At 56.7% G+C, this 18,137-nt stretch overlaps 1 protein-coding gene across 6 annotated transcripts in view; it reads left to right on the top strand.

Moving 5' to 3' along the window:
* CD82 (CD82 molecule) overlaps positions 1-18,137 on the top strand; it is a 49,726-nt gene that overhangs the window by 18,013 nt on the left and 13,576 nt on the right. For 2 of the 6 annotated variants that reach the window (XM_053203270.1, XM_027072840.2), the window contains 3 exons: positions 3,195-3,267; positions 8,299-8,381; positions 13,660-13,732. In XM_053203270.1, coding sequence (XP_053059245.1) covers positions 8,319-8,381; positions 13,660-13,732 — 136 coding nt within the window. In that variant the 5' untranslated portion in view covers positions 3,195-3,267; positions 8,299-8,318. Of the gene's footprint in view, positions 1-309; positions 525-2,727; positions 2,799-3,078; positions 3,268-8,298; positions 8,382-13,659; positions 13,733-18,137 lie in introns of those variants that run through there. The other 4 variants (XM_027072841.2, XM_053203272.1, XM_053203271.1 and 1 more) reach the window with 4 other exon arrangements.

The following is an 18,137-nucleotide window of genomic DNA, read 5'->3' as shown; positions in this document are numbered from 1 at the left end:
GAGTGTCTTCTGACCCGGGATGGCGGAGGTGGTGGCATTCGTACCCCCGTGTTAGAGATGAGATGGGAAGGCTCGGAGAGGTTCTGTAATCCCCTTGCTCAAGGTCACACAGCTAGTTGGAAGCAGAGCTGGGATTCAGACTCAGGTCTTAAAGGAAACATGAGCCTAATCACGTTCTATGGCCTTGTGATTTTCCTGTTGCCCAGAGAAACGGCCTATTATACTTTTTCTTTTCTCTTTTAACAACAACAACAACAAAAGGGAAGATTGGGGAATGAAAAATAAGATCGTGCAGAGGTCAAAAAGCCAGCCGAGGTTTCAGGAAACACATCACCTGCCCCGCATGAAAACAAACACAGCCACCTGTGACCAGCCTCTTTTCGTGGATGACCAGGACAAAGTCCAGAGAACTGGGGAGCTGAGTGGCTGAGGACTAGCTTGCAGGTGGAGAGCCCGCAGGATAGGCCGGTTTCCAGAAACCGAACAGCCAGGCCAGGCTTTCTCTGAGTTCCTGGTGAGATCAGGTGAGATCAGTTGTCAACTCACCAAACTGGCTGGACCTCCAGGCCTCAGGCCTCTGAGCCACAGCCGGAGGCTCAGAGACAGAGGCACCGCCCGTGCTCAGGTCAAAGGCCCTGTTCCTTGGCCGGCCCAGCCCTGCCCTGCCCTGTTTAACCCCTACCCTCTTGCCAGGAGCAGCAGCGGTCACCCTCTGGCACGGAGGCCCCCAGGCCAGGCATACATTTGGAGGCTGGATCCAGCCCCTCTTGCGCGCCCCCCCCCCCCCAACCCCCGGCGAGAGCGCTTTGGACTGTTGGTCAGGAAATCAACGACTCTGGGTAGTAATCATCATTGTTGTAATTTGATAGCATTTATTTGACACTTCCTGGGGGCCAGGCACTTTACAGATATTAGCTCCTGGAAGCCTTGCCATAACCCATTAGTCAGTCCATTTTACAAGTGGGAAAGCTGAGGCACCCGTGGTGAAGTGATTGCTCAAGGGCACATAGCTGGCTGCGATGCGCAGATTTGGTATCTTCAGACAGGGAGGGCAGGAGGGATGGCCAGGGTGCCCAGCACAGACTGAGTCCTACTATGCACGAACCTGACTATGATTCGTCTTCATACCTGTGTGGGGCGGGTACATTTACTATGCCCATCTGCTGACAGAGGCAGCTCTGTAGTGTTTCCCAAGGCGATGTGGCTGAGCTGAGGCATATGAGGCCGCTCGGGGGTGGGAACAAAGGGCTGCCGTGTGACTGTCCTATACCTGTCTATGCAGAAGGCCCGGGGAGCCAGGACAGGCAGCAGGTGGCCTGGGGATGTCCAAGTCCTCCCTGTGCGTCAGCCCTGATCTTGCTGTGTGACTTGTGAGCTCTTGCTGTCTCCATCCCCTCTGGGAAATGCGGGGATCTGGAAGGTCTTCTGCAGAACAGATATTCCTCCTGGGATAAATGACCCCGGTGTCGTGTGGGGGAGGGGTGGCGTGAGCCTCTAGCAAGAGGAGCAGAGGTACAGGGAGCTTCGTGTGAGATTCTCCCCGGCCAGGCCCTGCTGCCCCAGGGCCCGCAGGCCTGCCTGCGTCGCACTGGGAGCAGAGGGACCAGGCCACGCTGGGGACCAGGCCGATGGAAGTGGGTCTCAACACATTAACATCCCCTGGAAACTTAAAAGACCTTGTAGTCTGGACTGTAACCCAGACCAGTTTAATCAGGATCTCAGGGGGGGGGGGGGGGCAGGCACGAGCAAGCTGTACAGCTTCCAGGATGATTCTACGCACAGCCGAGATTGGGGACCACTGCCCTAAGCCAGTTGGCATATGGGCGACCAGGGTGAGTGACCCAGGGAAAGCACGCGCCTGCCCATCTGCATCTAGGGATAGGGCTCCCAGCTTTTCTGACCTAGAGCAGATTAAAATCCATTCTTGGGAGTAAACAGCCTCCCCTTCCCATAAACCAACAACGTCATTCTTAAGGACCAGAAACCTCCAGGTGCAGGATCAAAGTTGGTTTGTCTCATCTCCTCTGAGAAATCTTTCCTGAGCTCCCCAGACACCCCCTTCCCCTTCCTTCTTCCTGCAAATACATACCGAGCGCTTAGCACGTACTAGGCACTGCTCCGGGCTCTGGGATCCGGGGTGAGCGAGACAGACACAGCCCTCCCCTGAAGGAGCCATGTTCTAAAGGGGGCTCTAGACGCACTAAATGAACCAATAAGCTAACTGCGGTGAGCAGGCCATGTGATAGGCCCCAGTGTCCAGGGTGCTGTTCCTTACAGTCAGCAGGCGAGACCCCCTCACCCCAACCTGAGATTTGGACAACTTGGTTGGGGCAGGGACGGGGGCTGGATGTTGGCATGTTTGGATTCTGCTGTGCAGATGAGGTGTTCAGGGAAGGCCTCAGGGAGGAGGGAACTTGACCTATAGGAAGTGGAGGAACCAGCCGGGAGCTTTGGGGGAACCACCAGGACAAAGGCTCTGAAGCAGGCAAGGACCTAGTGTACCAAGTCACAGAAAAGAGTGGCCTTAGGAATGAGCGCGTGTATGGGGAGGGCCAAGGCATGCGGTGCTGAGGACAGGGGAGGGGCAGGGCAAACCAGACGGGGCCCCGCCTGCTGCCTAAGAGGCTGGATTTTATAGGGGACATGTTGGCTACGTCAGGGTTACAGGGCTGCAGGCAGGGGAGTGACAAGGTCTGGTTTACAGTTTTCAAACCCCTTCCTGCAGCCTGGATGAGGGATGGGGGAGGACAGGAGTGGAGCCTGTGGCCAGCAGGGAGCTGCACTGGTCCAGGCAGGAGGTGAGATTTGGGCTGGGTGAGGTGTGGGACTAGAGGAGACACCTTCAGGCTGCGGGATGAGGGGGAGGAGGGAGAAGGAGTGTGGGTGGGTGTGGCTTTTAGGTGTTTGGCCTGGGACAGCTGTTGGGTGGAAAGGCCATACCCACCCTATCCCTGGCCCCCGAACCCTGCAGCACTTAGAATCCTTAGCGCCGGCCCCTGAGCAGGCGCCTCTGGTCTGGCATTTCCTAAGACGTGCTCCGTGTGGCCTTGAGGGCTATTAAGTGAAAAGTGGTTTCAGTTCAGCAGTGTTTGCCGCGGCGATCTTGAGGATGTTAACAGCCTAATGTGTGGTGGCTCTCAGGGAGAAGTGGCACTTTACAGACTCGGTGACAGCAAACCTTCTGTTCTTAACAGCGCGTCTTCCAGGACTCATTGTGAGGCGCCACTCCAGGAAACGCTGATCTGGTTCCAGCCCGGCATCGCACAGGTGAGGAGGCGGGCCCAGGGAGGGCGGTCACCGTGCTGGGTCCGGTACCCCGTGTCCCACCAGAGTGGGCACCGAACCCGCACCTCCCCACTCTGGGCCTGCAGGTGCCGCTCCGTCACGTAACTGTTTTCCACGAGGCCGTTTGGGGACATGCGTGTTCCAGGGTCAGGCTGGAGGGCCCCTGCCCCCCCGTCCTCACGTGGGGAACAGACCGAGCCTCCTACCCTACGAGAGCAAATTCTCAGGTGCCCCACAGACAGTGGTGCTCATGAAGACACCAGCTCTTTCCCAGTCCTGCTTCCTGTACCCAGGGGGCTTCGGGGAAAGTGAAGGAGCCTTGGCGGTGGGTCCTGGCACCCAGAGCTGGCTCAGGGAGCTCGCCCCACAAAACCCCCACCCCACCCCTTGGATGAGGACAGAGGAGGTCTAAAAACAGTCTCCGCTGACTCAGGGGCCGTGGGTATCAGACCCCTTTCAGGTGGCTGAGCTCTTGAAAGTCCAGGTGTTTATGGGGAAGTCCCTCCTCACTTCACCATCCCTCCATTCTGCCCTCCACCCATCCCTCCATCCATCTGTCCATCATCCTTCCATCCATCCAGCCCGCCAGTTATCCCTGCATCCTCCCACCGCCAACCCCCATCCGTGGCTCTGTCCAGCCACCCATACCATCTTTGACTCTGCAACATTTGCTGGGAGCCTACTTTGTTCTCATAAATAATACATAGTCTTTCCCCTCAAAGTATCACGGTTCACAGGGGAGATAGACAATGAAGTATACAATTACCATACAGCATCATGAATTCTCGTGGTAACCTCCATTTATTGAAAGCCTACCATATGCCAGGCATTTTGTCCACATTATCTAATTTAATCTCCGGACAAAGCTTCCAAATGGGTTTCATTTTCCTCCTTTCAAAAATGAGTAAGGTGACGCTCAGAGAGGTTAAGTCAGCTGTTCAAGATCACACAGCTGGGAGATGAGAGAATTACATTCAAACCCAGGCAGGCCCTCTAACGCCGGAACCTGTTCTTGGAACAACGAATCCAGTATCCGAAGCTATTGGAAGGAAGCGGAGAGGGGGCGTGGCTAACCAGCAATCTGTGTTGACAGGGACTAGGTGACTATGGTGGTAGAGACAAAGCAGGCTGGAGTAGAGGCGTCTTCCTGGAGGTGATTTCTGAAGTCAGTCTGGAAGGATGAGTAGGCGTTGGTAAAATATCAGCCCAGTAATCTCACAGTACAAACTGGTTTGGCGTAAAATGGTGTATTTGGTCAATTTAAATTGTGGTTGCGTAGAAATGGTCAATTTACCTGCTATAAAGTATAACATAAAACAGTCCCTCCTACCTACTGCCCAGACAGCTGTCGGAGACTGCTCTGGAATTTTCCAATAAAACGCGCATTCGTGTCATTCCCTTGTGTCGTCGGCCGTCCGTACACGCTTGCCGGGAGGCGTGGGCAGACCCTCCAGTGTTTACGGAAAGTATACACAAGGAAGCATAACATTCTCTTCAATTTCATCTGCAAATGAAACCCTCACCTCTTCCACAAGTACCGATCGACACAGGCCCAGGGAGCCCTGGCCGAACGAGGTACTGACCTATCCGTTTACAGCAGTGGGTTCAGTCAGGCCCCTCACTCTGTAGGTGAGGAGAACAAGGACCTAGAAGTCCCTTCCCTGTGGCCACGTGTTGGCAGAGGCAGTATCTGAGCAGCTCTGGGAGCTCCCTGATGTTGCTGCCACACCCCGTCGCAGAGCCACCTGGGCACGTTCTCAGCCTGGGCTGTGACCCCCAGATCTTCTTGGGGCTACCCGTCTTCTCCGTGTCGCTTTGAGAGGGAAATGTCTGTACCTTACAGGGAAGAGAGACTTTGCACCCTTGGATGTCGGCCAGTGTGCCACTGGTTCTGGGCACCTTCTCCTCCCTCAGGAGATCCCCAGGGAGCCTCTGGGGCTTCCCGGATTGGCCAAACTGCCTGCCAGTCATGGGGCTGCTGGCTCCTGTTCTAACATCTGAGCCCCACCCCCCGCCCCAGCTGCCTCCCGGAGAAGATGGGGTGGCCTAAGGGGTTAGGTGGCCTGAATTCTGCCCTTGCTGGTCAACATACCAGTGACTGGGGACAAGCTGCTTCACCCTTCTGTGCCTTTCTTTGCTTATAGGACACGGAAGGGCTTTGCCCAATGTCTAGTACAATTCATGTGAGTGCCCGAGACCAGCGAGGTTGCTCAGAGTCTGGAGCATCCGTGAATACCAGTTTAGCAGGTTCTGTCTCCTTCTTGCCCGCTTGGGAATCCCAGCTGTCCCCAGAGATCCCTTTATATAGTCGAGGCCACTCAGACAGGACGCACTTCACAGGGGAAGGGTCTTGGGCTCTGGAACCCACCCCTGCTTGGGCGCTGTGCGGCTTGGATGAGTTACTTCACCTCTCTGAGCCACGGCCTCCAGGGATAGGAACACCTCCCTCGCTTTCTGGGCGCGTGAGACGCAGGTGGCCTCCTAGAGTCGGTGCCACTCACTGGCGGCCACTCTTTCTCACTCAGCGGGCCCAGAATTTACTCTTGTCTGCCAACTGCCCTTTCTTTCCTGAGCACCCACAACCCTGTGAGGCTGCCCTGGCGCCCCAGCCTGAGCAGAGGATGTGGAAGTGGAATGTGTAGAAACTCCCTTCCCGTACTGCCTAGAAACAGACAGACAACGGTTGCCAAAGACCGTTTGCGTGTTTCTCCAATTGCACAAGATCCCAGCGCGCGCTGCTCGGGCCCTTGGCCGCTGCCAGAGCTCCGCGAGGCTCTTCCAGTGAATCGTGACCTGTCTGTAGACTGCTTGGGGCTCAGCCTGGGTCAGCCCCTCGGGGTGTCCCGCGTCACTTACAGGGAGGAGACCTAGCCAGGCAAGCATGAGAAACACGCCCCCTTCCCCTCCATGAGAGACTCTTTCCTCTGCTGTTTCTTGTTCCGCGCAAGTTCATGAAGAACCTGTGGTCTTCTGTGCTGGAGGGGGGAGAAGAGAACAGTCACACTCCTTCATGGGGACCGTCCCCTGCAGGTCTCCCTCAGGCCAGGCCTCGGTTCAAGATCTCAGATCTCTAGACCTCCTGACACAGGGAGCCCCTGTTCTCCCCGCTCCGGATCTGGGATAGGCCCCGGGTGGAGTTGCTATGGCCGGGGTTTCCCTGGCTCCTAACTCCCTGTTGTTGTCCCTGCGTTTCTCAGACCCCAGCCTTGGACCCTGGTAGACTGGAAGAGCCGTTCAGGCCCCTCTCCTCACGTTGCACTTGAATCCCCGCAAGCCTTTGTTCAGGCTTTGCTTCCATGCCACTTGTAACAGGGCGCTCATTACCACTCAGATAGCCTTTTCCTTCTTTGGACGGCTTTGCTTCATGGTGTGCCCAAATGCGACGCGCAGAAAGGCAGCTAAAGAAAATGTTCTCTAATTGAGACGTGAGAAAACTGAACTGGGTCCCTTGGGAGGTGGTGGGTCCTCCCCCTTAAGCCCTCTCCCCCATTACCGGAGGTGCAGAAAGTCAAAGCAGACCTCCCACTGGCAAGGATAGAAGATCATTACATGCAGAAAAGGCAGAGGGGACCTCCATAGGGACAGGATGTATTCACAAGGCTTAGGGCTGCCTTTTACCCTTGCAAGAGGAGGAAGGGGTAAAGCCCACCCCTTGGCCCTCCTCCCCTCTGCTCTGTGGCCTGCCCCTCCACCTCCCATCCGCGGGGCAGTGGGAACAGCACTGGGCCCAGTGCCTGCTTCCCCACCCCCAAGCCCAGCTCTGCCCATGCAGCTGCCCCGTGCAGCTGTCCCGGCCCCAGCTGCCCAGCCCTGGCTCCTTTCGCCCCACGGAGCCCAAGAGCTGGGCTGTTGTCATTCCTGGATTGTATGGCTTCAGGGAGGGGGCGAGGGCAGCCAGCTTCCAGCTTCCCTCTTCCGGCCTGAGGTCCATCAGTGTGGGGAGATACAGCCAGTGTGCTCAAGCATGGTTTGTGTTTCAGAAGCATGAGTGTATTGCCCAGGAAAACAGTGAGAAATTGGGAACAACCATGGGTCTAATCATAGAGTAGTGATTACATGCTTTGTGATATATCTGTATCCGGGACTTTAACCCTAGGATCCTTGGGGGTTCCTGAGCGAGCTTTGTGGGGCCTATAAACCTCCGGAAATTATTTGCAAAATGCTGCCTATACATGAATTTTCTGGAGGAATCTCGCCCTGCAAAGTGTCAAATGATCAGCAGTATGGAATCCTACACAACATGTAAAGTTGTGTCATAGAACATTTTATCAGCATGCAGAGATAGTATATTGTAGAATGAAAAAGGCGGGTTACAAACCACTCTATACAGTATGAGCCCGGTTTTGTTTAAAACCATCTGTTAAACACACATGCTGGAAGTATAGCTCCTAAAATGATGACAGTTTTTATCTCTGGGGTAAGATACAAGTTTTTGTTCCCTTTGTGTTATTCTGTATTAGTTGGATATTCTACCATGCATATTTGTTCTCTCTTTGAGGAAAAGGTGGAGGGCGCACTCGGTCCATTTTCTAAGAAGCCAGAACTCTCCTTCTCTCCCACAAGCCCCCTGGCCCCAGACGGGGCTGCAGATCTGTGCCATAAGCTACGGTCTCACCTCTGAGTCTCCAGCAACCACCTGCCAACTTCCTTGCCTCCTCCCTTTGACCAGCATCCATCTGGGCATTTCCAAAGCCCAAGAGGGTCCTACGTGACTTCCCTCCAGGCCCTGCCCAGTTGAGTGGCCAACCCAGACTAACTGTCAAACATCAAGCAACCGAGATGGCCTGTAGGCCCGCACTTCCTGGCTGTGTGGCTTTGGGCCAGTCATCGAACCTCTCTGGGCCTCCGGGTACCGTGAAACAAGACCTCGTGTTAGTTCCTCCCTCTGAGATTGCCATGAGGATGAGCTGGGATGATTTGGGGGCCGCTGGGTCACTGATAGCGGTCAGCATTGTTCCCTTTCCGCCTGGCCCAGCCTGGCCCTGACCTACCTGCCTTCTCTCTCCTCCCCAGGGAGCTCCAGGACCAGCAGGATGGGGTCAGCCTGTATCAAAGTCACCAAATACTTTCTCTTCCTCTTCAACTTGCTCTTCTTTGTAAGTACGACCAGCACCAGCCGATTGCCTCCAACAGAGACTCTCCTCCTGGGGGCAGCCCAGCCTGAGGACCCTCCAGACGCTCCAGGCCAGCGATGGCAGTGGGACACGGTCAGCGAGGGTCGAGGACAGACCACTGCAAACGGGACTGGGTGGGGCAGCCGGGAGATTGCCTACGCTCCAGCTGGTTCTGTGGTGCCTCTCCCAGCTGTCCCCTCTCGTGTCCCCAGCACCGAGGTCCTGGGCAGTCAGGGTTGGAAGTAGGCACGGGTGTGGAAGAGCCCCCTGGGTGTCCCCTAACTCATCAGCAGGGAGTTCTCTGAAATCTTTCTCGTCCTGTCCTGGCCCTCCCCCTACCTGTGTCCCCTCTGAAGAACTCCTGTTACAGTTCGAGATTTCAGCTGCCCCCCTCCTCCCTCACGCCCGTTGTGGGGGGCACACCCAAGCTCCCAGAGGGTGTGCAGGAGAGACCAGGCTTGGGGCCAGAGTGGGGACCCAGTGCCCCTTCACCAGACCTACCCTGGCAGGCCTCACCAGGTCCCCAAGCCATGGGGCCGCCCAGATGTAAGCCCAGTGCACATCTGGAGCTGGTTTTCCTGGGGCCTCAATTTTCCTCTCTGGCCTGGCACTGACTGATTCTTCCTGCTTGGAGTTGCAAGGATGATGTTGGGGGTGTGTGTGTGTGTGTGTGTGTGTGTGTGTGTGTGTGTGTGTCTGTGTGATGGGGTGGGGGAGTGGCCTGAGAGGCCCTCCCGGGCCCAGGGTGGTGCTAGGGGCTATGTCTCCTCTGTTGCTGGTTTACCCTATACTGTTAAAAATCAGGCTGAAAAAGAAGATGTTTATTATGATCCAACTTAATTTTTAAAAATTACGCACACACACGAAGATTTCTGACAGGGGAAGAAAATGCCTCTCCTTGTTAGTGTTGGGATTCCTGAGAACTTGGATTTTATTCTGGGTGCTTCTCTGCGTTTTCCAAATCTTCCTACAATAGACATGAATGACTTGTGGGGAAAAGACGTTTTATGTCAAGTTACACAGGATTGTAGACAGTTTGGAAAGTGAAGAGTCATTCTAAATCCCCCCTCATAACCGTAACCCAACAGATACTTACGAGTGTGTTGGCACACGCAAACACACACACACACCCTTATGTGCATGCACGCGCACGCACAGCTGTGGTGCTGCCTGTTGGGCCGTTTGTCCACCCAGCCCCCTCCTCTGAGACCTTGCTGTGGCTCTTGTCCTCCCCGGATGGCAGCCGGCTCTAGAAGCTACCGCAGCCAGGGCCTGGGCACCTGGGCTTCCCCAGCTTGGTGGTCGGGTCCCTCCTGGCTGGGCCGGGTCTCTGGAAAACAATTGCCGATGCAGCCGGAGCCAAGCCTTCCCTGGCAGGTGCTTGGTTCCTGGGCCTCCGCCTGGCTTCAAGTCCGGCTAGGACTGGGGGACAGGGGGGCGGGAGTGCTGTGGTTCTACCCTTGGGGACTCTAGGGACTGAAGAGAGGGATCTGGGCTACAGCCTAGGGAGCGGCGGGGTTTGGAGTCCAGGGACACAGACAGCCCGTCTCACCCCGTGCAGTGGGAGGGAGGGGGTAGAGACTGGAGAAAGGAAGCAGGCTTGATGGTTTTGGCCGAGGGGTCCCTTCCCATCCTGCTCCTAGCCTGCCCCATGGAGCCAGAGGCTGGAAAAGCTTGTCTCCGGCCAGAGTTTTGGGGGCTGGCAGGAGTCAGGTGTTAACCCCCTGCGTGCTGGGGTCCAGGATGGCCGATCAGGATGAGAGGGGGTGGGCAGGGAGAAGGGGAGCTTTCATCAGAGGAGGGGGAGGGGAAAGGAGAGACTTAGAGGGACAGTGCACGTTTGTTCGCTCACTCACTCCTCCCTCGTTCGCCATGTGTGTCCTAGACACCTGTGCATATTCAGACCCTGTCATGGGTCCCGGGTAGTCACTCACCAACAGAAGGGCCATGGTTTCTGTCCTACGTTCCTGGTGGAGCTGGGTGGGGGGGCTCCAGTCAAGTATTTATTCAAATGGATGATAAGACGGCATTTGTCCCGTGTGCTGGGCATGAAGGATACGGCCCCCAGGAGAGGTGGTAATAGGGCACTTGACCTTGTCAGGATGGCCAGCTACAGCTCCCTGGAGTTATGTGTGGGGGGGTGGGGAGAGAGGAGTCCGGGCTTCTGCATGAGTCCCGTATGGGGGCGGGGGGCAGAGTGGGGCTTTCCGGGGTGCGGGCCTTGCAAGCCTTCCAGGAAGGATTCTGGTTTTATTTGGTGCATGGTGGGAAGTAGTTACATGATCAGACTTGTGGTTTGGAAGAGTCGCTCTGGCTGCTGTGTGTGTTCGCATATGCATACGTGTACACGTGTTCATCCTTGCCTACGCTCCCTGCTGACCCCGGGCTTCCCAGAAAATTGCCCAGTCAGCTTTTCTTAGGTTCACAGAAACCCAGAAGCCACTTGCTGATGCCATACTCTTCTGGGGGAAGCCATTGCTATAAGGGTCCTGGCTCCCGGCTGAGCCCTGAGGGGAGATCCTGGTGGACCTGGGGGGCTGGGCGTTGTCGGTTAAGGTGGGGGTGCCCCATGGTCTCAGCCTTGGTTCACAGAGAAAGAGAGTGCCAGGGTGCCTCCCCCATTCTGGTTGGCTGCCTGGCTGGGGCTGTTCCTGGCTGACTCACAGCCTGGCGGCTGGTCCGGCCACACAGATGTCAGTCTTTGGACATCAGACCCACATGGGGCTGAATGGATGAGTGCCGGGGACTTCCTTTTTGGGTGTCTTGAGGCGAGCCGAGGAAGTTAGCTGGGAAGTCCTGGATTTTGACCTACTTGGGATTATGTTTGCCCACAGGGAGTTTTCTGCCCTGCCCTGTGAGTGTAGGGAGTAAGCAAGTCAGGGGCTATGCCATACGGGTCAGAGGTGCACAGGAGCAGACTGTGGGCCTGACGCCTGGCCATCGGCCAGCTGTGCTGTGAGGGGCAGAGTTGGGGTGGGCAGGGCCTCAGGAGTCTTTGGGAATCGAACTCCCAAGTTCTGTAAAGTTCTGCTTCCTCCCAGCAAGCTATATAGTCCGAGGCACCCCCACCTGACTTGAACCCTCCGGCTCAGCAGGGTCCCAGTAGCCTCACTGTCCCCAGAGGCTGGCTTTCCAGGTGAAGACCCAGGACAGACCCCAGGTATCCCTGCTGAGGCCACCATCTGGCCTAGAGTAATAGACCTGGCTTTCAGCCCCTGATGGGAGGAATGGGCGACCTCTGGCAAATCGGGGCATCAGTTTCCCCATCTGCAAAATGACAGTAACAGGGCCCATATGACAAGGAGGGAGGAGGGGACTCATGACCTGCTGGGAGACAGTGGGGGACAAATGTAGGGTTGCCATCAGCTGCTACTGTCTCTAAGGGGGTCAAGACTAGGGCAAGGTGCGTGAGGCACTCACTTGGGGACGAGAAATAGCCCCACGCTGTGCCCTCTCAGGGCTCCGCTCTTTTCAGAAGGAAAAACATCACTGGTACCGATCCTGCCTTTATTTAAAAGTTTGATATTTTGTTCATCATAGATTTTTATTTTTTTTTAATTTTTTTTTTTAACGTTTATTTATTTTTGAGACAGAGAGAGACAGAGCATGAACGGGGGGAGGGTCAGAGAGAGAGGGAGACAGAATCTGAAACAGGCTCCAGGCTCCGAGCTGTCAGCACAGAGCCCGTCGCGGGGCTCAAACTCACGGAGCACGAGATCATGACCTGAGCTGAAGTCAGACGCTCAACCGACTGAGCCACCCAGGCACCCCATTCATTCATCATAGATTTTTAAAATGAATTTTGGTTTTTAAAAGTAATTGCTGCAAATTCTTATCTTGGGCTGTGTGTGTGTGTGTGTGTGTGTGTGTGTGTCCTCTTAATTTTTATGCCCAAGGCAAGCACCCCGTTTTCCTTACTGTGGTCCTGGCTCCTGCTTTAATGACAGCACAGCAAGACTGTTCAAGCCCCGTGGGCTGGGGTGCTCACCCCACGCTGAGGCTCAATCAGCAGCTGCTGGCCTCGCAGCTTAGGACCTGATGGCTGAGCGGGGAGCCCAGGGCCTGTGATGGAGGCGGGAGGTGGCATGCTAGGACCCTCAGGTGGGCTCAGGCCAGACCCCAGGTGAAGGCCAGTATTGTGGGGTGATGCAGGGTCCTCTGCTCCCAAAGGGAACCTGTGCTCTTGCCCTGGCTACAGGCACTTCCCCAGCCTTTGCTGGCTTGGGGGGATATGAGCCTCCTCTGGGGTCCCACCTGGGGAGTAGGCTCAGGTTGGGGGCCACCCTGGTGTGAGGCAAGGAATCCCTGGGCCTATGCCACCCATTCTCCCCAGGTTTACCTTTCTATTCCTGCCTTTACAGTGGGTTCCGGATCTCGTTCATTTCCTGAGCACTCAGCACCTGGTGAGATAGGCACCCTGGGGATACAGAGCTGCATACAGCCCAGCCCTGCCCTCAGGGAGCTCACCATGTAGCCTGAGAAGGACACACACAGCTGGTTAAAGCCAGTAGGAGGGGCGCCTGGGTGGCTCAGTCCGCTGGTTTGAAGTTCCATCTAGAGATTTCCGCTCAGGTCATGATCTCACGGGTTTGTGGGGTTCAGCTGGGAGTCTGCTGACAGTGTGGAGCCTGTCTGAGATTCTCTCTCTCCCTCTCTCTTTGCCCCTCCCCCACTCTCGTGTGTAGGCACGCTTTCTGTCTCTCAAAATAAGTAAGTTAACATTGAAAAAATAAAAGAAAATAAAGCCAGCGGGAATGGCTGTTGAGAAGGGTGCAGGAGTGGTTGCCACAGAGTAGGAGCCCCTTGGCCGGCCTGGGGGAGTCAGGAGGGCTCCTGTGGAAGCCGAGCTCTGAGGGGCAAGTGGCAAGTGGGCCTTGATGTTCAAGTCCGCGCAGGGTTTTCCCCAAAGGTGGTTTGGGATGTTTGTGGCCCCTGAGATGGGCTGGGGGAGGGAGGGGGATGGCCTTGGGGAAGAGCCAGGAGGTAAAGCAGGAGGGCATCCCTGGGGGGAGGCTGATTGACTTGGTTTAACCACCCATGGGCCTGCGGTGGGGGAGACTGGAGGCAGGCCCTGCTGTCTGGATGGCTGGGGTGCACCGGGACTTGGGGTACAGGGCCTGAGGCCACCCGGAAATCCCTGGGCTGGGGTGGGGATGGAGGTGGTGCCCCCCCTTCCCCCCGCCGTGTCCTCCTGGCCTGGCTGCAGGGGCAGCCCGCGGGGCCCTCAGAGGCCCCCATTGACTGCACCCTCTCTTTCCAGATCCTGGGCGCGGTGATCCTGGGTTTCGGGGTGTGGATCCTGGCCGACAGGAGCAGTTTCATCTCTGTGCTGCGTAAGGACCCCTCTGATCCCCCTGCCCGGCTGGTTCTGGAGTGGCGGTCCCGGGGCAGCAGGCAGGGCCACCGCACCGCCAGAGGACTTGAGCCTCAAAGCCGGTCCCTCTTCCAGCTGCCCTCAGGGCCTGGCCCAAGTCCTGTGCTGAGCACTCTGCCCTGGGCCCCCTCTGCGGGGTTTTCAGAAGGAATTTTCTCTCCCTCCCTAAACAAAGCTGCTGTTGTCTGGAGAACAGTGGGGGGTTGAGGGAGGCTTGCTCTCCCATTCCCGGGCCCTTCCCTCAGCCCTGACCTTGAGAAAGCCTCTTATATTGTCCTTCCCTTCATTTGCCGGCTCAGCAAAATGTGGGCAACAGTCCCTCCCCAGTCAGTTTAGGTAGATGGAGGAAAGGCCGGGAAAGACGGATTGTCAGGAGTTGGTGACGTGCCTACTATGTACCTGGTGCCAGTCAGACTCATGGGGCCTGTGGGCTGAGGAGGAAACCACCGGGCACAGCAACCATTGTTTGTGTTCCTTATGTGCCAGGCATGGGGCCAAACGTTTTACACATAACAATTGCCTTAGTCCCTCAAGAGCCCCGTGAGGTAGGGACTCTTCTGTTCCTGCCTTACAAATGAAGAAAGGAGGCTCAGAGGAGTGATGTCCCTGGCTCAAGTTCACTTAGCTTCGAGTGACAGGTGTGAGATTCGAACCCCGAGAGCTTTGGTCCTGTATGCTGCCCATGGTAGGGGAACCACAGCAGGGAGGCCCCTTCTCTCACTCTTGAAGCAGGAGGAAAGAAGCCCAAGGCACTCTTGCACCGCTGACAAGAGCCCTTCCAGGTCTACTCACACACACACACACACACACACACACACACACACACACACACACAGCCTCCTCCAGGAAGCCTGCCAGGCTTGCTGCACTGATCTCATGGCTGCCCTGAGGTGGAAGGGAGGCACGGCCGAGGGCCCCCGAGTAGCACAGGGATGCCACTCCCATCAGTGAGTGCATCCTTGGCTCGCTTCCCTCCCAGCTGCTGCTGAGGCCGCAGGTTTGGACTCAGGCCCGTGACAGCTGCTTGATTTGAATAAAGCGGAACCAGGCTAGGATGGGTGATGGAGAGGCCACACCTGTCACTGTGGCCCCAGGGGGCTAGGCCGCCCCTCAGACCTGAAAGGAAGCAAGGACATCCACCCTCTAGCCACATCCGATGTGGCCTGGGGCTGGTAGTCTGGCCTCTTCCTGAGGGGCTGCAGACTGTACCCCCATTCTGAGGCTAGGGTCTGCATTTCCCGCCCCAGCGGGGTGCCCACGCTCCCCGTGCCCACCCTCCATGGGCCCTGATGAGGCCCAGGCTCCCCACTTCCTGGCCGTGGCCTACACCCAGCAGGCACTACGCCATGGGGCAGAGTCTAAGGTCCGGCTTGCCCACTGCATCCCTGCCCTCTGCCCCTTGCCCCAGGCCCCAGGCTCCAGGAACCTCCTGCTGCTTCTCCCACCTCCTCCCATATCAGTTCTCAGACTCTGGAGCTGCCAGAATTTAGAGGTCCCCTAGGGGCACCTGGAATGTTTTCACAAATACAAGGGCCCCCAGGGATCTGACTCCAGATGTGTGGTGTCTTGATGTGTGGGTGGGGGCCTGGAGTACTATGGTTTTGAAAAAGCTCCCCAGGTGCTTCCCCAGCCAGGGCTTGTAAACACTAACCTACCAGAGGAAAAAGACTTACTAAGAATCACACACAAAATGAGGCTCAGAGCTGGGACCTGTGTCCTGGCCTGCATGACATAGCTCTTCCCTTACCTAACCGTGGGTCCATGGGGCGAGGCGTTACATCTTACAGTGGGGGAAACTGAGGCACAGGAAGGGGAAGTAACTTGTCCAAGGACACACAGCTAGGAGGCAGAGCTGGGATATGAACCAGGTGGTGTGGGTCCCGAGCTCCCGGAGCCCCAAGCCCCTGTCCTGCAGGGTCCCACACATGCATGCCTTAACGAGAGGAAGCGAGTGCAGTGGTTAGGGGCACAGACTCTGGAGCTGGGCTGCCATGGTTTGAATCCTGTCTCTGCTGCTTACTTACTAGCTGGGTAATCCTGGGCAAGTTACCTCACTTCTCTGTGCCTCTTTATCTGGAAAATGGGGACAATAGAATATACTGCAAGGTTATGGTGAGAAATGCAGTGAGTTCATACATGAAAAGCATTTAGAACAGCTCCTGGTGAAAAGTAAACCCTACACAAGTGATTACATTTATAACAACATCTTTAAGAAGTAGGATTTCATTCCATTTCACAGAGCAAGAAATAGAGGCCAGAGAACGGCTTGCCCAGGCTGAGCCCGTTAGCAGCAGAGCTGGGATTTGAGCCCCAGTCCCTTTCGGTCTGGGTCCCTTCCTACCTCACTGGTAGCTGCCAGGCCTGGTGAGACCAAGGTGTTTCTGCTGTGCACAGTGGAGGGCCACCCCAGAATGTCCACTTGTCCCCTTCCTAAATCAAGATGCTGAGACCAGGGCCAGCCTGAGACCGTGGGTGAGGTCAGGGACTGATGTCCACTAACTGTTCTGAGAAACCGAGACCCCACATCTGGGCTGGCCTCCTGGGGGAGAACCCGAGTTGGGGTCTCAGCCCAGGGCACCTGGGTCGCCTGTTAGCCTCGCTGGGCTTCAAGGCTCGTAGGGACAAATCGGGATGTAAATGTACCCTCATTGGGCTGTTGTGGAAATTAAGCAGATGATTGGGATAAAGGGCCTTGTTCTGGCTGGCACACAGTGGATTCTAGGCAGTGCCAGTGTCTTTTTTCTGGGAGGTGTCACTGGGAGGAACCCAAACCCGGGAAGCTTAGAGAAAGTGACACTTGACGGCCTCCCCCCTGCCTGTGCCGACTGCCGAGAGCCTGGAATGAAGACTGGTTCAGTGCCCGGAGCCCCCTACACTCACCACAGCAGGGGCACTGCCCGCCTGCCAGGGGGCTTCTGTGAGGAACTGGGTGGAGGCAGCCCAGCCTTGGCACCCCGAGAAGGGAGTGGGCTGTCCAGGGCTTTTCCGGAGCTCCAGAACACTCTGTCTGTGACCAGGAAGTGGAATTGAATCAGGCCCTCCTATCCACCCACATTTCGGCTTTGTAGTTTTTTCTGAAGGGCACTAACACCCCCTCGGTGGCCAGGGTGGGGATCTCAGCTTCTCCGAGGCCCCCCAGAGAGCCGGCCAGTGTTCTCCCTGCTGACGGTCACTTGTGTCAGCCCTGGCCAAGGCTGAGTCATTAGGAGAGCAGGTTAAACTTCCAGATTCCAGGTGGTCCCCAGGGAAGTCTGTTAGTTGTGATAGACCCAGGAACCCACGCTAATACACTCCAGGCTGCCCACCAGGTTTCTGGAAACATCCTGTCCCGGCTGTCTCCCTGAGAGTGCAGGGGCTGTCGTGGGAGGAGTCCGCAGCCCCTGCCAATGGGAGGCGTGTGACGGCCTCCGGGTAGAGCGCATCCCAGGCCGGCAGGCTGGAGGTGGGCAGGAGCTGTGCCCTGTTGTCACGAGTGATGTGATGGGCTTCTTGGGAAAGAAGAGGGTCTTCTTTCCCTGAAGAGGGTCTCATGCCATCAGGCCCTTCTCGCTCTGCCTCACGCATATTACTGCCAGACTCACACCCTCGCCTTCTGTCTCTCCTTCTTCAACTACATCAGGCCCACTGCTTCCTCCTTGCTGTTCCCACGGCCTGGAATGCCTTCCCCTCAGGTCTTCACCAGGTCACTTCTCCATCCTGGTCTCAGCTCACATGTCAGCTGCTCAGACCGGCCTCCCTGACCCAGCCAACCCACTCCCTGCCCCGTGGTTGTCTACCTGAGCCGGCCTCTGTGGCTTCTTGGCCTGCCCCCAAACCAGAGATCTGTACTGTTTACCTATGGCCCCCCACGCCCCAGCCCACTGGAGGTCAGCTCCTCGGTGTCGGGACCTCATCAGTCTGTACCCCCAGCAGCCCAGCACAACGTCCGGCACGCGGCGGGCACCTGGGAGATTTGTTGGCTGAGTGAATGAACGAGCATCACGCCTACGTCAGCACGCGTGCCCCATGCGTCAGGGGAAAGAGCGTGGAATTGGGGGCGTGCAGCTTTCCACACCCCAGCTCGGCGCTTGCCCCTGGGCCTCTCTGAGCCTCTGTGAGGTGGCAGGCCTTCAGTGTCTGTGGCCCCAGCAGAACCTGCCCATCTGCGGTTCATTAACGCAGCAGATATTCATTCAGGTAGCTCTTTGCTGCACTAGACAGTATTCGGGGAGCTGGGGGTTCAGCGGGGACCAAAGCCCCTGCCCTCATCCGGGTCACCCCTTCGCGGAGCCAGTAGGCCAGGAGCAGGATACATCAGTAAAACATAGTCTTTGCAATCCTAAGTGCCCAGGAGAGCATCAAAGCAGGGTTGGGGATTAGGACCA

The sequence above is a fragment of the Acinonyx jubatus genome, chromosome D1 (assembly GCF_027475565.1).
Source record: "Acinonyx jubatus isolate Ajub_Pintada_27869175 chromosome D1, VMU_Ajub_asm_v1.0, whole genome shotgun sequence".
Lineage (NCBI taxonomy): Eukaryota > Metazoa > Chordata > Mammalia > Carnivora > Felidae > Acinonyx > Acinonyx jubatus.
This window is presented reverse-complemented; position numbering and strand designations above follow the sequence as displayed.